Source organism: Lissotriton vulgaris, chromosome 3_1 (genome assembly GCF_964263255.1).
Source record: "Lissotriton vulgaris chromosome 3_1, aLisVul1.2, whole genome shotgun sequence".
NCBI lineage: Eukaryota > Metazoa > Chordata > Amphibia > Caudata > Salamandridae > Lissotriton > Lissotriton vulgaris.
This window is the reverse complement of record NC_141689.1, coordinates 2025982385-2026009265: the sequence shown is the minus strand read 5'-3', so window position 1 is coordinate 2026009265 and position 26881 is coordinate 2025982385. Positions and strand designations below refer to the sequence as shown.

General features: G+C 46.8%; 1 protein-coding gene across 4 annotated transcripts in view; it reads right to left on the bottom strand.

Moving 5' to 3' along the window:
- Positions 1-26881, bottom strand: part of CYP4V2 (cytochrome P450 family 4 subfamily V member 2) — a 176623-nt gene that overhangs the window by 65299 nt on the left and 84443 nt on the right. For all 4 annotated transcript variants that reach the window (XR_015309387.1, XR_015309388.1, XM_086962550.1 and 1 more), the window contains exon 3: positions 986-1071. Coding sequence is in view for 2 of the 4 variants with exons in the window: in XM_086962550.1 (XP_086818676.1) it covers positions 986-1071 (86 nt within the window). In the remaining 2 variants the exon portion in view is untranslated. The remainder of the gene's footprint in view (positions 1-985; positions 1072-26881) is intronic.

Here is a 26881-nt window from a genome sequence, read left to right as displayed (position 1 = left end):
GCTGTATGAGTGAGTGTTTGATTAAGTGAGCTGGGGCCCGATGTAGGTAATCCCAGATTACCGATTGTTAAATACCGAATCATACCGATTCGGTATTTAAGAACTGGCAGTCGGGATGTAGGTAATTTTACGAATTTTAATTACCGAATCGGTATGATTCAGTAATTAATGAATCGGTATTTACCGATTCTGTAATTGCCATTGATCCTATGGGCCTTGAGGCCCATAGGAATCAATGTTAATTACCGAATTGGTAAAATTACCGAATTTGCAAGGGGGACAGGGTGTCACTTTGACACCCTGTTGCACCCCTGATTCTGGCTTGTGTGCCTTAAGTGCATGTATGTGTGCCACATGGCACAGGTGTACATGCACAGATGTGAATGTACCCAGGAATTCGTTATTTACCATAACATAGTATGTCATGGTAAATAACATATTCCTAAGTGCCGGTGGCACTGTTTTCAGTACCACCTACATCACAAATTTGAGATTCGGTAAATTTACTGATTCAGTAATTTACAGAATCGGTAAATTTACTGATTCTGTAAATATACCAAATCGGTAAATTTAAGGCCCCCTACATCTCAATCACCAAATACCGGTCGGTAACGGCCGAAATCGGACGTTACTGACCGGTATTTGCCGACCTACATCTGGCCCATAGACTTTACCGAATCAAGTAAAATTATATGTTCATGTAATATATGAATACATCATGGAAACCTCGGTAGCTCTAGTACCAATACTTCATATCTTTTCACACTTGTGAATTATGCGTAATGTGCATTTGAATTTATGCATTTCAAACTTCTGCCAAAGAAAGCATATTAGAGAACCCTAGAGAATACTTTTCAATCAGCTTATATTATAACTGCTTCATTTTGAAATTGTGAAAAGGTGTAATATTGGAACATTGCTGCAATTCATCAAAAAAATACATTTAATAGTGACAGAGACTGTTTAAACGGCGTTTATATTGTACCTTGTCAACAATCCCGTGCCAAGCCATGGGTGAAGAAATTTGTAGAGAACTGATTTATCCATATGTTTGGAAGTGCTGAGAATAGTCTAGGAGAGAAAACATATTTTTTATCAGCGTTTTTTCCACTCAATATAATCATATTTGGGTAATTCTGGTCCATTGCCGACTAATGAGCAGTTGTGCGAAAATAAAACCACCATTATTGAGACAAAAGATATTTCCCCCAAAATTCCTGCGATAATTATGGTTGTAGGTCTTTTGGTACTACATACAAGATGTAAGTAGTAGTGGCCCAAAAGAGGGGATTTAACGCACCTTATAATATTACAGTAACTAGAGCTATGCTTAAAACTTGAGAATCATAACACAAATATGTTCAATGTAAACAAGAAAACGGAGGTGCTACTACAGTTCCAGCAACCTACTAACCAAGGTTGCACTTACACATTAACTGAGTTAATGTGTTCTACATGCAGGGTAAAGGAACTGAAAAAACACTCTCCGAGAAAGTCACAACACAGCAGTGGATAGTGGTTCATAGAACACGATACATGGATCCTTCTATAGGTTTCTATTCTCCACTTATCAATATTCAGTTACTGAAAAACAACGTTTTCCCTTTCCACTCCGATGACATCGATAAGTTCAGATATGAATCAGTTTCCACAATGAACACAGTTTTTTTAATTTGGTTTATTTCGGAAACAAGCCCAGCCTCCAGAAAGAATTCACCCAACATGTGGTTCATCAATCTTGACTTTTTCAAGGCAGGTAAGTAGAAATTCAATCGATGTAATGTAGGTATTTTCAAAACTCCGTCACACTGGAATCATCCGTAAAGGGAAACAGCGTTTACATCGCATGCGATACATCGCATGCCATTACAACGCGGTTGTTACAACGACTGTGTTGTTACATCGCGAACCATTACATTTGAAGCCGTTACAACGACTTGCTGTAGGGGGCAGAAGGTGTTGGATTTACAATCCAACACCTTCCCTGCTGTTGCACAAACTGGAGTAGGAATAGTAAATTATACTATTCCCAAATCCAGCGCGCCCCTACAGCAAGTCGTCGTAACAACTTGCAATGTAAAGGTTTGCGATGTAACAAAGCAGTCAATGTAATGACCATGCTGTAATGGCATGCGATGTATCGCATGTGTACTAAAGACATATATTCATCCGTAAGGTTCTTAGAGTATCTAATGTGTATCAACTGTATTAAACCGGGAGAATTTCCACAAACTTCAGTTAGGAAAATAAGGTCTGAATGTTGTCTCGTGATCGGTATCTAAATGCGGTGCCCCTCAGGAAACTAACACTCAAGAGTCAGAAAACAGCAGTATCCATAAATATCAATTGGCATGGGAATTCAAACTGGCGCCCAGTTAGGCTTCTGAGAAAGAGTCTATGAAAGCGCCAATGCCGTCTAGTCCAAAGAATGCCAAAAACGCAGTAGAGGCAGCCTGATTCCACTCCCCAGTGCTTTTTTAGTTCCTTTATGCAGCATGTCTTTTGGTACTATGCGGTCTAGAGATAAATTTGTAGATGAAATCGTGCTGAGCAATAAAGATAATAAAGAATTTAAAGGGAATACTTTGGTATCATTTCAACTGTACACTTTAGTTGCATCATTTTCAATGCCAGGGTGTCCCGTTGTGTGACAGTAGCACTTAATAAATGTTATAAACATTTATTCACTTATGTGATCTGATCAATAACTACACAAAATATTATGAAATTGATGGATTTGTTCAGAAGGGCAAGCCCCACCCTAATAAAATAGCCAATTATGGGCTTGATGTACCAAAGGGTTTTTCTCATTCTGTGTCTTTGGGGAAATGGTTTGATACTTAAATGTCTAATGTGACACCGGTGCTACCCATCCTCCTCCGAGCATCCTGATGCCGGTTCTCAGGGAGCTGTTGATAATTCTGCACCAGAACTGGGCTATGGTGAGTTTGAGTTTTTTGGTCAGTTGGGTGGGTATGCGGTCAACGGCGTGAGAAGCGGGTTTGGATGTGAAGAATAGCTTGATAATCGCGGCTTTCTTGATGGGATTGAAGGACTTCCATGTTATTGTGTGGTGCAGGCATGTGCTTTCCGTTGGGACTGAGGGCGGACTTTCGCAGGCGGGGTTGGTCGTGATGTCTAGAGAGAGCTCAGTCTTGGATTCGGGGGGCTTGGTGGTTTATTGCTTGATGTTTTTGAACCGTTCATTGGGCCTGTTTTTTGCATTGTCCAGGGCGGAGCAGAAAAAGTTAGATTTTTCATTACAGACGTGTTTTTTGTATTTTCTTCGAGCTGCTTTGAGTTGTTCGAGTAGGCTTGTGGAGGGGTTGTTTATCCAAAGTCTTTCTGTGGCTCTGAGTTGTCTCCTTTTGTTGTTGATGTCGGTATTGAACCAGGATCTGGATGGGATGTTCCTGGCTTTTTTTAGTTTCAGAGGAGCTATCTGGTCTAGAATAGATGTCAGGGATGTGTTGTAATGGTCGGTGAGTTCTGTTGTTGATAGATCCTCCGTGGAGGTGGTGAGGAGGGAGTTGACTTATTCTTCCAGGACAGTCATGTTGATCTGGGTGAGGTTTATAGTCCATTTGGGCTCTTCTTGTGTGGGGGGGTTGTAGAGTGGCCGGCTGAGTGAGGTGGAAGAGGATTAGATGGTGGTCAGACCAGTCTAAGGGCAGGGTGTGAATTATCGTCACTGTGTCACGTTTGGCGATAATGGCATCTAGGATTGCTCCTTTGTTGTGTGTTTCTTCTGTGCAGTGTTGCGTAAGGTTATTGTTGTGTAGCAACTTGCCAGGTTATGGATTAGCGGGTTGTTATCTTCATTCCAGTGTTGGTTGAGGTCTCCCAGAATTAGGTCAATCGCATCACGTAGTGAGCTGTGGGCAATCAGGTCAGACAGGTGTTCAGTGAATGTAGTGGAGTTGCCTGGGGGGTGGTAGATAAGGTGGTAGGTTAGTGTTTTGTTGTTGCTCGTGCTGATGTTGACAGTTAGGCACTCAAAGGTGTTGTAGTTGAAGGAGTCAGTTTCTGACACGGAAATATTTCCTCTGTGGATGATTGCTATGCCTCCTCCTCTTTGGTCTTTTCTGTCTTTGTTGGTGATTATAAAGCCAGGGGGGACGAGAGTGTCCAGGAGTGGTGTGGAGGAGTCGTTAAGCCAGGTTTCGGTGATGAATGCTATGTCTATGTCGTGAGTGAGGATGGATTCTGCTAATTCAGTGGTATGTTTGGTGGCTGATGTGCAGTTTATGAGCATGCAGTTTTTGGGGGTCGTCTCTGCTTTGGGTTTCTTCGTTAGAAGGGCTGAGGGGATGCTAGTGAGGGTGGTCGGCTGTCTGGGTGAGTTCAGAGGGGTTGGACGCTTCCTAGTCCGGTGATCACCTGGATTTTGGATTGGAGGGTGACAGCTAAAGGATTGTTGTACGAGGAGGCGAGGTCCACCGCATCACTCTCAGACATGGCGTCGCTAGTTCTTTTGGGTCTCTGTGCGAGAAAGGTGATGGGGTTAGCTACCCATCTCTGCGGGGGGACTATGGACGGTCTTTGTTGTGTATGGGTGGTGGAGGAGTGTGTGCCCTGAGGCTGCTGGGGCGCCGCAAAGTTGGCTAGGATATCACTAAAGCCACGGATTATAGTTGCTATCTGGGTTTCCAGCCTGGAGAGTCGCTGCTCAGTCATTAAGTCGATGAGGTATCGGGGCTGGTCCTGAGCGAGAGTGTTGGACTAGAGGGGGAAAGTCCCATGGTGTTGGGTAGTTAAGTGGTGGCTGTGTTGTTCATGTCGGGTCTGGGGGGAGAGAATGTCAAGGAATTGGGGCGCCTTGTTTTGGGTGTGTTGTTGGTGTGGGGTTGCGGCGGGGCCGTGAGTGCAGCTTAGCGGGGGTCTTGTTGGGGCGCTGGTTCTATGATGCCGGTGGGTTTAGGGAGGTGGGTGTTCAGGTAGTTCAGATTGGGTTGGAGTGAGTGGAGGGCAGGTGGCTGGTGGGTGTGGGAGCAGGCAGGTGGTGCATGGGGATGAGAGCCGTAGGTAGGGGGTCCTGTTCTCTATGGGGGTGAGGGAGGATGTTGTTCGGTGAGGGGTCTTACTGGGATGTTGGTGCTTTATTGCCTGTGGGTTTGGGGAGGTTGGTGTTCAGGTTATTTGTTGTCGAATGGGGTGGGTGTAGGTCAGGTCGCGGGTGGGGGTAAGAGCGGTAGGTGGCAGATGAGAGTAGGAGCCTAAGGTGTGTAGAAGGGGGGTCCTGTTTTCTCTGGGGTGGTGAGGGGGATGTCATGTGGCGGGGCGAGTGAGGTTGTTAGGGAGTGTCAGAGTGGTAAGTGGCGAGTAGCAGAGAGAGCCGCCAGGAGGAATTGGAAGGGTCCTGTTCTCCCTGGGGGAGGTGAGAGGGGTGTCGCACGGAGGAGGGCGCGTGAGGTTGCTAGGGAGTACCGGACGGGGGAGTAGGGGGGGGGACATGTTCTCCCTGAGGTTGGTAGGGGTGCTGCGTGGTGTTGGGCGTGTGTGGTTGCTAGGGAGTACCGGAGTGAAGGGAGGGTCTCGATGGCGTGTGTGGTTGCTAGGGAGTACCGGAGTGGAGGGAGGGTTCTGATGGTGGGTCCGGTTCTTCCGAGGGGGGAGTAGGGGAGGGAGGGAGGGAGAGGGGTTTGTGTGAGGGTGTATTTCAGAGAGAAGGGAAAAGGGCATCAAAGGACTCTAGATTGACGTTGTTTGCTTGTATCAGGACTGTGCCGTTGGTGTAGATGGTCACCATGGTATTTCCAGTACGCCTTGTGCGGTATGTGAGTGAAATTGTCAATTTGCAGCAATGTGAAGTGTTGGTGGTTTTTTGAATTGTTGAGCTGCGATCTGAGGATGGATTTCCATACTTCTGGTCTCTCAGTGTGGAAGATACAGTCCATTTTTACCTTTCCTTTGGAGGAGCAGTGGTAGATGTCGTCGAAAAGTGATTCTGGATGATGCCTGATTAGTTTCTGCTTACAGTTCTTCTAAGCTTTGGGTGAGAGGTCAAGCTGGAAACTGATCGTGAGGGAGTTCAGGCCGTGCGGAGTTACATGGTTTGAAGAGGGGTGGGAACGATGTAGGTTGCCGTGGCGGAGGGCATTGTATGTGAGTGGCACCAGAGAGCTCTACACCTCGGGAGAGGAGAGGTTAGTCACAGGTTGTGGCGAGGGATGGTCACGCTGTATCAAGGGCCGGTCGTCAGTCTGTCTGCATATCGATGGAGCAGTTAAGCTGTAATTTGGTGTCAAAAATTGTCTGCGCTCCGAGTCTGAGGGCTCGGAAAGAGATGAGCAAGAAATTGAGGTCTGCATGCAGTGGTGGCTCTTCTAGGCAAGTCTACTTCATCACTTACGGGGCAGCACAGAGCCAGTGCCGAGTGGCACAGCATGTAACAGCCTTCCCCTTACTTCTTGAATTCCACAAGAAGCAGAAGATCTGGATTTTCGAATAGTCTCCCTAGGCACTATGAGTGGCTAGATCCACCTGCTCAAGGCCAGGATAACCTTCCTGGGTGCTAGTGCACTCTACAAATCTACAAAACATAGCAACTAGTGGTGCATGGGAGTATTGCTAGATGAAGTATCAGGATCCAGTCTGGCACCTAGGAAGTATTCTAATGTGAGGAACCAGCAGTTAAATAGAGTATTCTTCAGAAAGATGCATTACCGAGGGTTGGTAGCTTGTTCTTTCATATCTTGTGTGTCATGAGAATAGAGGATGGGGCAGATGAGGAAGCTCTTATGGGTCTTCTCCTGGCAGTCACCACTATCACACAATCTCAGATGTCGCCATTGGCTACTGCTCGAATGCAGACTTGAAATTAGATGCTGCATCACAAATGTGCTCCTGGAATTGCATTGTAAAGGTGATCTTCTTTGGCTCCTCCGCTGGGTCACAGAAAAAAACACCCAAATGTCCCAGTTTCAGCAAGGAATCCCAGAGCCCTTAACTACTATGTTGAGGAATGCCAGATTTTACAAGAATTTACTGAATACACATTTTAATTAGAATTGTCAAGGTAGGGGGATGTTCTACTTTCCCGAACATACACATGGCGCAGTTTGGTTATAAGTTCTGGGTTGTTAGAGTTATTATTCTGCCGATTTGCGGGCATGGCGGCCATCTTAGGGACAGACACAGGCGAGTGGTGGGGGGTGTTGCCAGACTGGGGCTTAGTTTGCAGGCTCAGGATTTGGTTTGCAGGGGGGGCTGTGCCTCACTAGGACTTGATGCGCGGCTGTCTGAGTGCTTTACTTCAGGTACTCACTTGGTGGCTCAGCAGTGTAGTAGGTCCCGCTGTTAGTTGCTGGCCGGGACGGCCATCTTGGAGTCAAGCATCCGGGGGCTGTGTGAGTCTGTGCTGTCCTGGTAGCTTGGAGCCGTTTCTTTCTTCCGCTGCTCCAGTTACGGGTTGCCACATTAGGGGTTCGACATGAGGTGAGTGCTTGGGTGATATTCTGTTTTTTTCCCCCCATAGAGCAACAGTAGGGGTCGGGAGCTGCATTCCTTTTACTGCGGGGCTGCGATCCTTTGTCAGCGGGGGCTGCTGGGACCAGAGTACTCTAGCGGTCTCCAATACTGTTAATTTCTTCCTTCTTCCTTCGGATGCTCCGCAACCGACACGGGCCCACGGTAGCTGTGCAGGGTGGTGGGAGCCTGCGAGACCCAGGAACTTTCAGTTTCTTTCCGGGTCTTCGCTCCTTCATCCTGTTTCCCCGTGAGCTTTAGCAGATGACAGCAGCAGTGGGTGTTGCTTTATTCCCCTTCTTGAGTGATCCGGTGGGGAAACGACAGACGTGGCTTGGAGGGGGGGACGAGAAGGGATTTCCACCATGTGCCTGTGATCCTAGTGTCCAGGACCGAGGGACTTTCGGTTTCGAATTGCGGGGCTCCGATACTTAGTCCAGTTTCTTTATGAAATTCTCACTGATGGCTGCAGTGCTGTATCTAGCTTCCAACCTCTATTTGCCGGGTCCAGTGGGGAACTGCAAAACGGGTGTGCAGGGGGGCACAAACAGGGATTTCCACCTAGTTGGTGATCCTAGTGCCTGGGAGCTCTGTTGTGGGGCTCCTTCCCAGCAGCCATCTTGCCATCTTCCCCAATATTTCCAATGCTCACTTCTGAAGCACTATTTTTCTTTTAGTATAAGTAGTCCATGCATGTGTCTTCCAGCTGTTTCCCTCGTGTGCTGGTCTTCCTCCCTTCAAACACAAAGAGATGATGGACGGAGCGCTGAAACCTTTCAGACACTCACCCCCTGTCACAGATCTGGGTTGAATCCATCATCGTTCTTTAGCTCACTTCGCCACCTCAGTTCAGACCCAGCTATATGCAAATCAGTGTTGACCCTGTACCTCATGGGAACAGTCCAACCCGAACTGCCGAGCCTGGCCTTCCCTGAACGGGAATCAAGAATCCTGGGAACGGTTTCAGGGTAACACCCCTCATCAGACAGGTTAGCTTGAATCCAGAGGCAAAGTGAGCAAGGGACCCACATCTGGACATACTCTGCCAGCTTAGGGCAAACAAGGCAAACACAAGAAGATGATGGACAGAGCGCTGAAACTTTTCAGACACTCACCCCAAGTCACAGATCTGGTCCAAATCCATCATAGTTCTTTAGCTCACTTCGCCACCTCCCTCCATCATGCTTAATTTTGCTCTCCCTCACCTGTGTACTTCTCCCCCGCCCCTCAGCATTGGGCTTGCCCTTGGCCCTCATGTGCTTCTCACCTCATGTTGCTTTTTCATTGATAATATGCTTCCCCTCAGCAGCTCTGTTTCTCTCTCTTGTCCTCATGCTTCTGTCCCAGTGAGCTCCAAGTTTCTCCCTTGCTAATGTTGCTCCCCCTGCCTTTTCTATTGCTTCCCTCATCTGCACCCTCTGTGTTGCTTCCCCCTACCCTTAGTATTCTTTCTGCCTCCGAGTGGCTTTGCCTCTCCTATATTGCTTCCTTCCCCATCCACACACTCCGTGTTGGTTCCCAAAAGTGACCTCATGTTGCTTTCCCCACACCACCTCTAAAAATAAAAAAACACTTTCATGTTGCTTTTTTTTATTTACCGATCCAACTCGGATCTGTTAATAAAGAGATACAACTCCACCCACGTAATTTAGTAGACACACAAATGCATGCTGGACGCGCCTACAACATGAGGTAGATGGACACTTAATAGGCTCTTTTTTGTTTACTCTTTAGCCCTGCTGCAGAGATTTTGGTTGCCATACAGCATTGGTAAATACAACAGTGGCAAATCTAACAGGTCCTACTGCCTTTGCCAATGCCAGGGGCGGCTCCTCCTCTGAGGCGGAGGATCGTCGCCCCACTGCCTTGACACAGCAAAAGAAAGGAAAAAATAAAATGATAATAATGTAATGTTATTATAATTTTATTTTGTCCTCCTTCTGTGGCAGCTTGTGTGAGAGGGCTGGGCGGGGCTGCAGAGCAGGGGAGGCATAGTATAACACAACTAAGTGCGCAATGTTTGTTTGGCCGGCCCTCTCGGGCAGCCCAAAACAGTCATGCTCACTTTTCCTGTTCTCCATGCAGGCTGCATTACACCCTGGGTGGAGAACATACACTCCTTTCCAGCCCCTGGCTGACCAATGTGTCACGGCGCGCAGACCAATTACAATGCTCCATTGCAGCGTTGTGATTAGCTGTGGGGAGCATAGGAACCCTGGTGCTTACTGTCTGTCCCAAGGAGCCAGAAAGAGGATGAAGGAGGAGTGGCCAGACGGCTGGGATGTAAGTGTTTGTTTTTTTAACCCGATCCCCGCCGCCCCTTCCCCCTCATGCTTTCCACTACTGATTCCAGGTAGCAGCCAGGACTGGCATATGCGTTATTTCTCTGTATGTAGCAAACACTCAGCTCTGTGCACTGCATCCAAGCTCCATGGGTGAAGATATGCAAAGACTGACTATGGAGACAAACACAGCACAAGAGGTACTCTAAAGATTTTGTTAAAGGCTGGAGAACCCCTAAAGTATCTATTGGAAGTCACTTCAACGCTGTGATGTTCTAACCCAAAAGCGGGGGTTAGTTAGACAAATGACCTTACATGAAGTGAAACAATGGGAAAAAGAAGGCATGTACTTATGCAGGGTAGTAAGCACATGGGAGTGTCAGAGTGGAGTAATCAAGAAGAGTAGCAGAGATCAAGCATGAATACAAAGGGGCTTAGTGGAGAACTGATGCAATAAACGACCCTTCAGAGGCAGAGTAAATAAAAGAAACTATGGGGAGTGAAGCCATCTGGGGATAGAAGGTACCTGATGATGGTTTAACTTAAGGGACCGTAAGGGGGTAGAACAATGGTTGACGGTTTGGAGGATAATTGTCAAAGTGCCTTTGGGGGGTGAGTGACATTAGAGTAATATTTATTTATATAAATACAATGAATACTGGAAGGCGAGCCTTGGGGTGCAGTTCATTGATGAGGACCGGTCCATCGTCCTAGCGCATCATGATCGTACTTTGAGGGAGGTAAGATTAAAATGTCAAAGTGTTGCATAACTGTTACTGTTCTCCATATAAACTTAGTAAGGCCGGACTTGCACCTGAGGATTGCTGCTGGAGGTGTGCTGAACAAGAGTGTGACCGGTTTCATACAATGTAGTTATACACCTAGCTATTGGGGGATGCCTGGAAAACACAACATAACAGTAGCTTCTACCGCTTTGAGGAGTCAGCACAACTTGAAGTACTACAAGACATGACAGGAGTGTAGGATACCCCCTTCCACTAAAGGAGGTGGCTATCGACAGCACTTACGATTGTGGAAATGGTCACACTATGACATTGGCATTCTCTGCTCACACCACTCATGCAGAATGGATGTCCGAACAGTTCAGGTTGGCCACTTATAAGAGGCGCATATTTAAAATTCAAGACCAGCTCCCCATTTTTAGGTGTTTGGGGCATCTTTATATGCTTACTCGTACCATGATGATTTGGCTGTTAGGGAAAATGGCATTTCTAACTTGCAGGAACCATGCGTTCTGTTAACCTGCAAGCGTTACCACACTTGCCTTTACCATTCATATGCATGGTAAAGGCAGAAATCGCTCTAGATTCAGAGCAGATGAGTGGGGGGATTACGTGGAGGAACTGGAAGGATCGGGAAAAGGAAGGGGCGGAACGCAACTTGGTAAGTAGGGCTGGGGTTTAGGGCTCAGGGGGTGGAGGGGTCTGTGTAGATTTTAGAGCTGGAGTGATTTTAGGGCTCTGGGCAGGCGTCTGTGGTCGGGATAGTTTTTAGGGCTGGGGCCGGGTTTTAGGGCTCAATGTGGGGGAGGGGGCAGCAGTTTCTAAGGTTGGGCAGGTTTTAGGGCTCAGGATGTGGAGGCTACGTCGGGGGAGTTTTTAGGGTTGGGGACTGAGTTTTAGAGCAAAGTTTGGTGGGGTTGAGGTAGTTTATAGAGCAGGGGCAGGGTGGTTTTGCAGGGCTGTGGGCCAGGTTTTAGGGCTCAGGGCGTGGCGGGCTCTGGTGTTATATTTACCCTGCATATGTCTTTAAAAATCATTCCTTTACAATGAAATTCTTTATAAAGGCATGAGTGGTAATAGCATACGTGGTAAAAACACGTACGTAGTAATAACTGCGTTGTTAAACAGACCCTCCAGGACTTCGCGATTTGCAAAAAAATAAAATCACAAAATCTGCCCAAGGCTGGGCTTTTTACAAAAGTGCTGCGAACTCTGGCAAGACTGGGCGGGATGCTGCTCGCATTCCAGCTGGTGTCATTCAAAATGAGGCTGTCACACAAGGCTGCCAACCAAATCTCTCCTGGTGGACCGCTGGCCGGGTGCAGGTGACTTTCCAGATTAGGGCAAAGGCACAGCTCCGACATCCTGCAGGAGTGTTTATTACTGGCCGCAAACCTCCAGCTCATCAACGAGAGTTCCTCGAAGGTTTGTATGATACATTATTTTTGCGCAATGACAAAAGGGGTGTTAATAGTGCGCTGCAAGGATATACTAATAGTAATGGACCGGTGCGTAATGCCCATTGGGCTCAAAGGGCTTCAGCCCCCGCCTGTCTTGTGTGTCAGCCCTCAGACAGCTTCCGGGGGCACACACAGCCACACCCGACTACTTCACATGTCTTTAAAAGACCATTTACTTGTGAACGAGGCTTTGTTGTGTATTCACCTCTTCTTGACGCCTCTGCCTACTGTTGAAGAATTAGTCCCCCCTCCCCTCCCCGAACTTTTGATTAACAACCCCCCCCCCCCCCCGAAATTTGGCGCTATTTGCGCCTCTGGTAATGGATATTCGTGCAAGCCTCTAAAACGTGACATAATATATTGACTTGCGGAATGTTTATACCTCGCCTCATGCAGCTAAGTATTTGGCAGTTTCCCTGATGGCTACAATAGGTTTCAGCTAACTTCCAGCCTCTTAAGTCAAACACATGTGAGTTTATTTAGAGTTGCAGCTCACCTGACGAACACTTAATGTATGCAGGAAATAAGATGCCAGGGTGTCAAACTCGTTTTTTCCACAATTGTTTTCTTATTTAGGCAACCTGTTTTTCTCCTCAATCAACAGGCCTCATTAAATACATTCTAAAGAAATGTGCCACAATTCACCCTTGTGCTTTTTGTTGTGTTGTATGCGGAGTGATCTTGTCAGATTTTAAAATCATACTCTCATTCGACTCTCACTTTTTTTTAATAAAAAAGATGAAACTCATTCACTTACAGAGTTAGACTTTTGGCCTTCCCAGAGCCGCACGAAAGAGCGCTGGGTTAGAAAATGTGCTGCGACGCCTTATCCTTGGCACTATACATACACAAAGAAAATGACAGGGCTCGTGTCGGGGGTACACGCGGGTGGACGGCGTCCCCCCACTTCTTTCACAGGGTGGATGCCGTCCACCCTGCCAAGAAGTTGGGCCCCACTAAAAAAGATGCTGAATTTGTCCCGGTGTAATTTCCAAACACCGGGACACATTCAGCAGCGCCCTTGTTATCTGCTTTCGATCACAACAATGTGCAGGCGAGGACAGGGCTCTCTTATATCTGACTACTGCTGGTGCTTAACAAAGGCCGAGTCTCAGGGGTCATCAGGCCTCCTTTTAAGAAAGGCAGCTTTTCACTTTGTTCAGGCTCTGTTTAGGAGATATGCATGCACTGTAAGAATGTCAGATGTGTTCCCAGTAATTGCACGAAATAAATAGCATTTATATATGCTTACTACCCTTGAGGAGGCGTTGTATTAACTTAAATATCACTATTTCTTTTAAAGCACTATGGCTATAGAAAGCCTAACGCTGACAAAAGGTAACATTGTTTTATGTGTAGTGTACAAAAGTGTGAATCTCCGGCATTGATCAGGAAGGTTTGCAAGTATACTCGAAATGAGCTCAAATTTACTCATGATACACCTGCTAAACATTTATGTGAGGACTTAAGATCTGATGTCACTTCTTGTAATGTCACTTTAAGCGAGGTCACGCGCTCTGATGTCACACACCGTGATGTCACACGTTGCAATGCCACTTGCATACTGGTTAAATATGTTAGTCCCCCCACTTCTTTTTTTAGGACTTGTGCCCTGGAAAATGACATATTTCTCCGTAAAATTACTGCAGACCAGCTCAGTGCCGATCGACGGCAAGGGAGGATGTGATATAAAACAGTAAAGGAAGAGCTGGTTAATTGGAAGCTACGGTTATGAGTGAAATCAGTGTTCAACCTAGAAGGTAGACAGGGTTATTCTTCAATTTTGTTCTTCCATAGATAACTGACCTTGCTCCCCTTTGCTACTAGTTTTCATGCATTTATCCAAGCTCAGTATTACTCTTTTTTTCTCTCTGCAGTGTGGGCATCGGGCTATCTTGGAGTCGTTATTATCTTTACATTTGGCCTTCCTTATTTTCAGAATGTCTTTTTTATATTAATAAATTGAAAGGGGCACATTGACTTGGTAGCACGGAAACAGAGGCGCAACTAGAGCCAAATTTCGGAAAGGGCTGATAAAGATTTCGGGAGGGGGGGGGGGCTAATTCTTTAATCAATAGGCAGAGTCGAGATGCAAGGGCTCTAAGAAGGGGTGAAAAAACAACCAAGCCTACATAACAAGTGAATGGTCTTTTAACGACCTGTGATGTACTTGGGTGCGGCTAGCAGCTCAAAAACTGTCTGTGTGTGTGTCCGGGAAGCTGTACACACACGACGGGGGTGGCAGAAGGCCTTTGAGACCTATGGGTATTGCGCGCTGCACTGCTATGCCCCTGAATATCGAAAATGGAGTTATACAAATATTGAGGGGAAAATATCAATGGTGTCATAGAAGATGTCATGAGTGATGTAATATGTAGGGTAATTACCAGTGTGTGGCGAGAGCGTGATTTAAAGTTGCCTTAGGCAGACCATCCAGGATTTCGCGAGGGGAGGATTACTTTAGATTTCCGGGTTTCTTTGGAGGATACGGCTGCCCAGGACTGGCAGTGATTAAATCATGTTTTCCTGCCAAAATCCACAGAGGCTTTAATAATTTGAAGTGTTAATTCATAAATCAGAGGCGGTTTAATAATACATTAAGACTCGTCTGTGTCAGAGCTATGTAGCCGTAAAGTACTAAACTGAGAGCAGCGCCATGGAGAGACAGACATTCATTACTGCAATTATTTCCCCTCCCTTCTGTGCACAAGCAGCAACAGCTTTTCACAAACAGAGCGAGGCGTCCAGGGCAGGGGGGTCAGTGAAGGGATAACCACTCCGCACCCTGGCAAAACAAGAGTCTACCATACACCTCAGTATTCCATATTCACCCCCAGCAAAATGTTCAAATAATCCAATTTGCAGCCTGATGGACAGCGTTTCATGACATGGACGCATCAATGACATTTTCCAACTTCTAATACAATGCATTGTCTTCGACAGCGACTCATCCCCTCCTCTGATCAGCGTATGGTCCCAACCAAGTTACTGTCAGCGGGTCTGCATGACTCCTGAATCCGGCCAGCGCTCCATTGTGGTCAGACTGAACTTCTGGATTTGTCCCGGTCAAGCGCGACCAGATAGCGCTAGTTGAAGCTATTGATTTCTAAGCACTGCATTTTTGTTTAATCTTGCAAAATTCATAACTTGACTTGTGAATGTTGGTTTAGTATCATTTTGGTCTTGTTTTACTCGGATAAATATTGGCAACTTCTCAAAACTGTTGTGGAGTACTTTTGTGGTGCTTTCACTGTGTTACTGTATGTGTGTTGACAAAAACTTTAAACATTGTCTCTTTAGTTTAGCCAGACTGCTCTGTGCATAGCTACCAGAGGGTGAGCACAGGTACACTTTTAGGGGCTTATTTATGAGATTCTGGCATCACTTTTGCACCATGTAAAGTGGTACATGCTTGACGCAGGGCTCTCATTTCGATTCATGAAGCTACGCAAAGCTATTCTGCATGGCTTTGAGTGGCTTCATAAATTAGGAGTAAGGCGACACACAGCAAATCGCTGCTTCACCTTACTCTGGCCCTGGAGGCATTACATAGGTGTTGCGGTGGCTTTTCGAAAGCAGCACCCATGGAATTTGAAGCTGCCCCAGATTTCAAAAGTGATGCACACCTGGGGAAGTGCCAAATTCATATGCCTCCCAAGGTGAGACGGAACAAAAAGAAATCTGTTTATTTCCCCACATTTGTTCCACTTTCTATGAGTGCTGCATTGTGCAGCACACATGGAAAAAGGAAAACACCTCTTAGGATTGTGTTTTGTGCATAACGGTTCGGCCATCTTAGACTGTCTATCCTGGGCGACCATCATGGACTAGTCATTCCTCAGGACTGAGTGTCTGCCTTTCTACAGTGGTATTATATGTTACTATACTATATGTTATGATATATGTTTACAGTGGTATTTTATTTATGACCATCATGGACTAGTGATTCCTCAGGACTGAGTGTCTGCCTTTCTACAGTGGTATTATATGTTACTATACTATATGTTATTATATTATATGTTTACAGTGGTATTTTATCTACAGGGGCATTATAATCCTAGTTGGATCTTGCACATCTCACTCTTTCCTCACCTGTAATGCACCGATGTAACCCCATATATTTACATCATATGTTTACAGGCCAGACGAAGATAGGGTGTCTGCCTTTTACAGTGGTTTTATATGTCTATATTCCTAATTGTTTCCTGCACATTCCACTTTTTCTTCACCTGTATGCACCGATTGCTACCTCATATATTTTGGCTGCTCACTAAGGTCACTTTTGGTCTCATATGTCTATATTCCTAATTGTATCCTGCACATTCCACATCTTCTTCACCTGTAGGCACCGATTGCTACCTCATATATTTTGGCTGCTCACTAGGGGCACTTCTGGCCTCATATAATTTTTGGTTGCAACTGTATTTTGGCTATTGACTCATGTACCTCATTTGTTATTGATTACTCACTATTTGACTACTATTTGACACTATTTGACTACTCAGTATTTTGGCTACGGACTCATGTACCTCATTTATTACTGACTACTCACTATGTTATACAACATATAACTTCTACTGCAGCTCTATCTTGTTTCTGATCCATGTACCTCATCGATTTTTGACCACTCTTTTTTTGGACTAATTACTATTGTCACTTGTGATTCAGGTATTTTACTGTCTGCATCGGTCATTCATGCTAGTATATCGTCAGTACTATAACTACATTATACTCTGTATACGTTTGCTACCGACACCGACTTCACTTTTTACTCCTTTAATGCACCGACTAATTGCTCACATAGAACCCGTTACATTTATGTAACCTGCTCCCATTCCTAGTTTTATTCCTGTATGCACCCATTCTCACTGTCTATTTTTGGTTTGCACACAATGCTACCTCTATATTTTGGTTATCTTGTCACTCACTAGTGTCTCACGGGTACCACGCAACCTACTGCCTGCATTTTGCTTTGCACAGATTGCTACCTTTATATGTTGGCTATTTTTTGCTACTCACTATTGTCAAGTGTGTAAGTGTGTACCATGTAACTTACTGACTGCATTGTTCTTTGCACATTGCTACCTCTATATGTTGGCTATTTTTGCTACTCACTATTGTCAAGTTTGTACCATGTAACTTACTGACTGCATTGTTCTTTGCACATGTGTATCACTATTGTCCACCTTCCCACACCCACTTTTAACCCCACACCCACCTATACCGCCATCCCATCATGGAGCCCATCGGCAAGCACACATATAATATCAACTACCCACCCGCACTCACCAAAAAAGCCGCTAAACGCTTTAAACACAACTTCCTGAGGTCCCACCCTGAAACCCCCTTTGTTGACACCTTCTTCTCTCCGGTCAATGGATCCCTGAACATCGATATCATCTTCCACACCTCTCGCAGAGCTCAATGGAGAAAAACGTTCCTCACCCTACTCACTGTCTCCACCACCAGGAAATCCGCGCATGGCTTAACTCTCTCCATCACACCATCCCAACTCTTCCTAGGCAGAACCACCATTACGATCTACAATAACGGGATTGTCCTAATTCAATCCACAGACAGGAACTTGGAACTACTAGACAACCTGTTCCCCACTTTCAAAGAGAACCTCTCCAACCATCGGACTTCCACTCACATCCCCTCCAGTAACATCACCCCGGACTTCACAGCCCCCACCGACAACGCTTCTAACCTAGCTCAGCACCAGAACGACATGCACATCACCACTTCCCCCACCACACCAGTCGATCACCCACCGGCTGTAACCACCCCACACCTCGCGATCACAGACACAATTAGCTCCCCATCTTACACCAGCCGCCCCCACACCTCCGTCCCGGGGACCCCCACCCATAACACTCCCACTCCTCCTCTCCCCCCTGATATCACAGACCCCGCCCACAACTCCCCTAACCTAGCTCAGCGCCAGAACGACACACATAGCGGCAATTCCCACACTCTCTCCCCCCCTTCTCTCAGCCCCCACTCCCACACGCTAACTAACCATGCAGACCACATCACCTCTACTATCTTAACTCCCCCTCCCCATGACAGGACCATCTCCAACCCTAGCTCCCCCCCCCACTCTCAGCCCTCACTACCCTTCAGGCTCCCCCATCACCACCATCATACACTCCACTTCCGCCCCGCTCTCTCCGCCTACCACGAATTCCCTCCTCTACGCCACCAACCTCCTCCGTACTCCATCCACTCTCATCGCCCCCTCACCCCCCCTCCTCCCTAACACCAACCCGTACGATGACATCACGGAGCCCTGCATGAACACCAACCCTCCACCCCACCCGCACGATAAGTCCCAGGTCAGCCACCCACCCATGACTTCCACCCCAGCACAAACACTTATCCCACGCTGGACAAGATTATGGCCTCCCTCCTACAACTCAAAGAAGAAATTCACACCATCAAAGAAGACATGCACACCATAAAAGAGCTACTCACCACACCCCCTAGACTCACCTCACTCACCACCACCCCCCTTCTCAACTTGCTCTCCTCCCGTCCTGACGACGAGCCTAAGCTACGTCCCTCACACAGGACCGCGATCCATGCCCACAATCGCAACAACCGCCCCCGCTCCTACGACCCTGCACCCCTAAACCTCACAACCACCTCGACCTCGCACCACTCCATTCCCACATTACTCTCAAATCCCCATAGACCCTCCACTCTAAACAACAGAATATCTGTCCCGAATAACCTTAGAAAAGTCCCCCTCTCTCTTCCTCCCCTGACACACCCCGTCTCAAATGCACTCTCCTAAACTGTAGGTCGGCTTCTAGACACTCTTCCGCCATCGCTGAGCTCATCCTATCATTGGACCTTGACCTAATCTTCCTGACGGAAACCTGGCTAACCGAATCTTCTACACCTATAATGGACATTCTGGTTCCCCCCAACTACCACATTATTAGGCTTGACAGGTCTGGCAAGATAGGCGGCTGAATCGCATGCATATACAGGAACAGCCTTACTGTTCTGAAAGTCTCTGCGCCTTCCCTACCCTCTCCAACTTGTTATGAATACATCTGCCTCGATATCATCAGTGATGGCAAACCGATATGCTCTCTTCATGGCATTTACCACCCACCTAGAGACAACCTCCTTTTCGCCCAACAAATGATGGACTTGATTTCAACCAACGCCGGACGACAGCTCACCCAAATATACCTTGGTGACTTCAACCTCCATTGGAACGATCTTAATGATGCAGTGGTTAATAGTCTCAAAAACTTGCTCAGCGCCCTGGATCTCACACAATTATGCAACAGCCCGACCCACGAGAAAGGTTCTATCCTCGACCTTATCATCGCCAGAGAGGACGCTGCTCAACTTGAGTCTATCCAACCCTGTGACTGGTCAGACCATCACACTGTCACATTCCACATCAATGAAAAAGTCAAACTCAACCCGGTTCAACCCTCCAGACCTAAAGTCTGGAAAAGAGACCTGAAAAAACTCAACCCAGTCTCCTTACCCCCGAACAGACGCGACATCCTACTCCCGCCCACGGGCGCTACAGATGTACAATCCCTGACTGACCACTATCTCAACGCCATGACCTCAATAATCAATGAGGCTGCTCCTATGCAGCTAAAAAGAATCTCCGCTAAAATCTCCAATCCATGGTACGACGGGTGTCTCAATGAAGATAGACGAGCCATGCGAATGGCAGAGCGCACCTGGAGGGCAGCTCCCTCTGCACTGCACCTGAAAACCCTGAAGAAAAAGAGAAACGCCTACTTCAGGAAAATAAAGCGCTCAAAAGCAAACTTTTTCAGCCTCCAGCTCGACCAAGCAAAAAACCGCCCAAGAAAACTGTTTGAGTTAATCAGAACACAAACCAAGGAACAACCCCAACCTCTCAGTACCTTGCACGAAGCACCCTCCTGTGAAGACTTCGCCGCTTTCTTTACCCAAAAAACTGACAACATAAAGAGTGATCTCCGCGCTGACGCAAGACTCCACACCACACTCAACTGCATAACACCCACTGGACCCAAAAACAATGCTACATGGTCAACCTTTGAAACCTACTCCGAAGAAGAAATAGGCAAACTGCTCAGCACCCTGAAACCTTCCAATCACCTCACGGATCCCCTCCCTGCTAACGCTGTCAAAGATTTCACCCCACTACTCCTTCCACTTTGGACTAAGATTATCAACAGCTCGCTCCAAGAAGGAACCATCCCTGACTCCCTTAAAGTTGGACAAGTCACACCTCTGCTAAAGAAACCTACTGCCGACCCATCCGACCTAAACAACTACCGTCCCATTACCAATATTCCCACTCTCGCCAAATTATTGGAAAAATGCGCTCAACTACAACTGACTAAACACATTGATCTGTTTGATCTCCTCAACCTTCATCAATCAGGCTTCCGAGCAGGTCACAGCACCGAAACTGCTATGACTCACATAATCGACAACGCCCTTCAAATCCTAGATCAAGGGGATACCTGCCTCTTCATCCTTCTTGATCTCTCTTCAGCGTTCGACACTGTTAAACATGAGAAATTACTCGATCTGTTGAACACAAGAATGGGTCTTTCCGGGACTGTTCTCAAGTGGTTCACCTCCTTTCTACACAACAGGTCACAGAAATTCAAGAGTAACAACCTGATGTCCTCTCCAATACCTGTTTCGTTAGGTGTCCCCCAAGAATCCTCCCTTTCACCAACATTGTTCAACTTAGTTATGGAACCTCTCACCACCTTGCTTCAAGCATCCAATTTACTTTTTCACATGTACGCAGATGACACTCAACTATATCTCAAATTACAATCCCCCAAGGACATCTTACTCCTGAACTCTACGATCAGAAGCACCCAATCCTGGCTTGCTGATAATCATCTCAAACTCAATGCTCTGAAAACAGAATTCCTGCTCATCTCACCCCCAGCGAAGATCTCTACCACTCAAACCTGGCTTAAACAGCTAACTGCACTCAATGTCCAACCCACCATAGTGGATTCAGCAAAATCCCTAGGCATAACTCTCGACTCCAATCTCAACATGCAGCATCATATCAGCAAGGCTACTAAGGGAGCGAACTTCCAAATCAATACCCTAAGGAAACTTAAACCCTTCCTACCAGCCAAAGACTTCCAAACTACAGTACAAGCACTAGTCATCCCGCGAATTGAATACGGCAGCACCGGCCTCTGCGGTCTCCCGTTAACCACTACTGCACCCCTAAGAGCCTCTCTAAACGCTGCAGCGAGACTCATCACTGGATCAAAAAAGCACTCTCATATCTCCCCTGACCTGAAATCACTAGACTGGCTGCCTTTTGAAGCCAGAATACATCTGAAAATCGACTGCATGACACACAAGGCTCTACACCTGAGCTCTCCTGGATACCTCACTCAAAAGCTGTCAATCTCTGGCAGCTCTAGAAACACCAGAGGCACAAACAATCTTCTGCTAAAACCTCGAAGATTCCGGAAGGAAAAAACTTATAAACGCTCTTTCTCAGGAATGGCACCCAGGATCTGGAACTCACTCCCTCCTGAAACTAGGCTCATCTCCTCCACTACACTTTTTAAGAAAGAAGTGAAAGCTATTTTTATGGCCAAATACACCTGACCTATGAGCATGGATCTAGAAAGACTATACACCGACCTGTATTATTATGTTCGAACTCTATGACTATGTATTTCACCTGTATTATTGACGCTACTGACTATCTATGCACACTTTTAACTGTTATATTTATATTATTGATTTGCTGTACTAATTTGCTCCCTCACGTACCTACCCTTCCCATTTATTATGTTTAAATTCACTCTCTTGTTGGTATTCCCGGCTTTGTAAAGCGCTCTGATATCTGCAAAGATCTTGTTCGTGCTATATAAAACTTTCAAAATAAAAATAAAATAAAATAAATAAAGGTGCTCCTAAATAATCATGAATACAATGGAGGCACCCTTGCACTATAGCGCAAGGGTCCCCAAGTTGGAGCTAGGCTGCCGAAATGCTGCTGGCGCCAGGAGAAAGGTCAGAAATGCACCCTATTTCTTAAATATTGTGTATTCCTGCCCTTTCACTTTCTAAAATCCAATAAATAAGCCCCACAGTGTATACTAACTAAAATTGCCCTGACCAGGATTGTAGTTTTTGCTTGGTCAGGGTGCACACCACTGCAACCAGAAACCCAATTTCTAACAAGTATATTCCTATTTCCCATGTTTAAAATGCATTTTTCTACTCTCACTTTTTTAAACTATGCTCTGCTGCGTATGTGATGAGGTGTGAGCTCTGTAAATATTCTTAAGACTATAAAAATATTTTCACTGCGCCTCTCTTTGTAGGCTTTTCGGAATTATCTAGAATCGGAACTACACCAAATAATAAGTCAACTTTTAATTTGAATTATTCCAACAGATATGTTAAGTTGTTGTAGCTTACTGGTCTAACAAAATATGTAGGGTGATTTTAATTAATATATGTTGTCCTAACCCCCGCTAAACAGTTCTAATAACATTTTTTTTTTAAAAGCCTCGTACACGACAAAAAGTGCGATGCAGAGGATGGCACATTGATCAGTGCAAACTCCGTTTCTGATAATGTATCAGTAGGTACGCCTTATCTCTGAAAATGTTCAAAGTACACTTTACCCACCAAGATCCTTTTATTTTTATCACGGAAATGGGAGTAGCCAGACAACATGTATCATCACTACTGACAGCTCCTTCAATCAAAACAAGATAGGGAATAGAGATGTAAAATCAGACATAACCAATATCCGTATTTATAATGTACCAACTAAAATACCTTACTATATGATGAGAATATGTATCTTAACTTCTCACTAATGAGGATTTCCCCTTTTCTATCTCTTTCAGCCGAATGACAATATCAATTCTATTCTATTGAGTAAACCTGAATGTACTGAAGTAATGCACTACTGCTTCAACTGGTTAAAATATGTACAGACTCTTTAAAATAATTGGGAAGGTTCAAGAATTGCGGCGCCAGCAGGGCTACTCACAGTCCGCTACGCGTCCGGCGAAGTCTGCCTAAATACCTCCCTTCCGGCGGACGACTAGACGTGTCCTCTAATCAATCAATCAGGAGTTTGTTAAAGTGCAACTACTCACCCGTAAGGGTCTCAAGGCGCTAGGGGTGGGGGGGGGTGCAGGTTCCATTCCATCAAGGAGGGGGTCTGTCGAAGAGGGAGATTTTGAGGTTTCTTGCGAAGATGGGGAGCGATGTTGTCTGTCTGAGGTGGAGCGGAAGGGCGTTCCATGCTTTGGCCGCGAGGAAGGAGAAGGAGCGGCCTACCGATCTGGTCTTTCTGGTGCGGGGGACCTTGGCGTAGGAGAGCTGGGCTGATCGTAGGGTCCTTTGGGGTGCGTGGAATTTGAGCCGGCTGTTCAGGTATGCTGGTCCGGTGCCGTGGAGGGCCTTGTGTGCGTGGGTGAGCATCTTAAAGGTGATTCTCGCCTCGACGGGGAGCCAGTGGAGTGTGCGCAGGTGCTGGGAGATGTGGCAGTGTTTTGGCAGGTTGAGGACCAGTCTTGCGGCGGCGTTCAGGATGTTCTGTAGCTTGCGGATGAGGCTTTTGTTTATTACGGCGTAGAGTGCGTTGCCGTAGTAGAGTCTGCTGGTGACCAGGGCGTGAGTGACTGTCTTTCGGTGTTCGAGGGGGATCCATTTGAAGGTCTTACGAAGAAGGCGGAGGGTGTGGAAGCAGGAAGATGAGACAGAGTTGATCTGGCGGTCCATTTTGAGCTCTGAGTCCAGGATGATTCCCAGGTTGCGTGCGTGGTCTGTGGGGGTTGGCGGGTTTCCGAGGGCAGTGGGCCACCAGGTGTCGCTCCAGGCGTCAGGGTTTGGGCCCATGATGAGTACTTCTGTTTTGTTGGTGTTTAGTTGTCCTGCATCTAAGAAGGGTTTCTTAAGAAGTGGGAGAATGGAGGTCTCCTTCCAAGTAGTGGGAAAGCTTCCTGAGGAATACATCTTGTTGAAGATGTCTGCCAACATAGGACTCACCAGATCTGCCAGCTCCATCAAAAACGCTGACGAACACGGGTCCAAAGGAGAGCCCGATTTAGATGCCAAAATATAATGGCCCACTGTCCCAGTCGACAGAGGGGAAAACTCTAAGAATCTGCTCATGCCGGCAGCTGTCACCTGCGTGCTAGAAGCCGGCTGAGCACCCAGGCCATCTTTAAAATTGCGGACAATATCCAGTACCTTGCTTTTAAAATTGGACGCCATGTCATCCACAAACTGTTAACTGCCCAGTTTATTCAAAGCCTTGGGGACCATTAGTTTGTTTATAACTGCAGACAGCTCTTTTGAAGAGTATTTCGCTGGATCAATCTGGGATTTAAAGTATTTGCTTTTCTCTGTGATCACTAATGCTTTATAAGACCTAAGGGTAGTCCTGTAAATCTGTTTGTCAGAATCATAATAGTTCAGACGCCAACGTCGTTCCATACGACGGCACTTATGTCTCTCATTGCGAAGAAGATCAGAGAACCAGGGTGCGTATGGCGCCGCCGGGTTACCAGAGATGTGCTTGATAGGAACCGCTACGCTAATGGCATCGGATAACCAGCTATTATAGTTATTAACTGCATTGTCCACATTGGCCGAACTTAGGGGGATGGAACAAACCAGTTTAGTTCGAAGGGCAGTTTTATCCCCTTTACTCCAGGCTCTACAAGGGGCTGCCTGAGGCATGGCTGTATAATCCTGTTGTCCAAAACTTATAGGAAGGGTAAAGCTAATGAGTGAATGATCGGACCAGGGAAGTGGAATCCCTTCATTAACTTTAAGTCCGTAAAAAGAAGAGAAAATCCCATCCAGCGTGTGCCCCGCTTCATGAGTGGGAACACCGATCAGTTGAGCCAGCCCTGCAGCACCCAGAGTGTCCAGGAGCACCGCAGTCTCTTTATTTGCAGGATCTTCTAAATTAAAATTAAAATCACCCAAGATAGTGAATTCTTTATTAACTAACACTGATTCGAGTAATTCATCAAGATTGTTCAAGAACGTAGCTTTAGCTCCAGGCGGCGGGTACACAAGAATACCCTTGGCAGTGAAGTGTAATGCTTCACAGCCAGAGAGCTGAACCGGATGGACTGTAACAGTGTAGCAATTTTTAAATATAATTGCTACCCCTTCTCCTCTCCTGCCCAGAGGTCTGTCCATCTTTACAAAACTATAACCATCTGGGGAGGCGGTAATGAAATCAGGGTCCGAAGCCATGTCAGCCCAAGTTTCTGTTATGAAAAGCATGTCCAGCCCCATATTTTCAACAACTTGGGCTATTCTATACTTATGCTTCCCCAGTGAACGGGCTTTGACAAGCCCTACCTGCATTAAAATCTCAGATCGCCGGCTGCCCGCGTGACTAGTATTTGCGGTAAAAAGGCAAAACCACAGCCACCGCATCTACAATGGGCATTAAGAGGACATACCTCACATCCCTCCTTTGGATGATTTAAGGCGAGAAGTTCCTTCTTAGAGTACAATAGTATATATTTCTGCATACTGGCAGCATTCTGTGAGCTCGGCGCGGGCCAGGCGCGGACGGGCGCAGACGGGCTTGCCTTAGGCGCGCCTTCAGGGTGCCCGCGGCGCGTCCGCTGCGCGTCCGCTGCGCGTCCGCTGCGCGTCCATTGCATGAATGGCTAAATACCTTCCTTCCGGCGGACGACTAGACCGCGTCCTGCTGGAAGTAGGGATTGTGTGCATAGTAGCGGCAACCGCCCTCCGCACAAAAGGCACAGCAGCGGACCGGGGTCGGTTCCAGAAAAGAACAGAGCAGAGGATGAATGCTTAGAGATGCCCCCAGGTACAAGTAACAGTTACGTAATTTTCCCCGAATCACTTCGTCAAAATGCTGAAAGCCCCAGAATCACACGACATTTAAAATGGCCACAGGTTAAAATATGTACAGACTCTCCACGAGATTTTGTTTGATGCCTTTCTATGAGTCTGGTTGAGTCCCGTGCCTACTGGTTCTGCCGAACATTGGTAGAGAGGAATTTTGGGCGATATATATATATATATATATATATATATCTGGGCTTCAAGATGGCACCCGTGCAGTAGCTACGGACCTACGGACCTCCACCATGCAGAATTTCAAACAGATGGATCGTAGGGGTCTGGCTGTCCCTGTGCCCCTTCTTTGGCTGTGAGAAGTATCCAGCTGCCTGGAGTGCCGGTTTGGGGCAACGGCGATCAGCGGAGGACGTACTGGTGACAGTCTGAGGGCCGGACAAAATTGCAGCAAGATGACGGGAAGAGGCAGCGCTGAGGCCGAACAAGTGGAGTGAGTGGTCGGGGGTCCCGGAGCAGGGGTCTGAGGCCGCCCAGAAGTGTTTCAACTGGATGATTGGCGCGAGGGTCAAAATAAAGCTGTGTCCCCTACCCCCTCCCCCACCTCTTCACTCCTTCCTTCTTTGCATGCCCCCCCTATTCCTTTCCTCTCTCCCCTGAATCTCTTTGCACCTGTCTGCTTTGTTTATCCTTGTGCCTATGGTCCGCTCAAACTCTCTCCCCGTCGCCCTTTTACATTATCCCTTTACCCTTCTACACGCCTTGAACCAATGGATGTAACTCGTAATTGACGTACTTTCTGTAACAATGTGTAATTTGTAACCTATGTAACCCTACCGATCCAACTCCCTACAATTGCCCCCTCTAGTATGCCCTTGTCTAAAGCACTCCTACTCCCCTTGTTGGGGATGGATCCAGCATTTATGCCCTGGAGTCTCAGAGACCCTTCTGAGAGAGTCCACGGTGACAAGGAAGTCTCACATAGTGGAGGACTGGGATTGATGCCCTTACCACTGGGAACCGTCTCCTACCCTGCCGGAAGTCGGACACTGTGTTCACGCTGGGTTTTCTACCCCCTCCCTTTCCTCCTCCC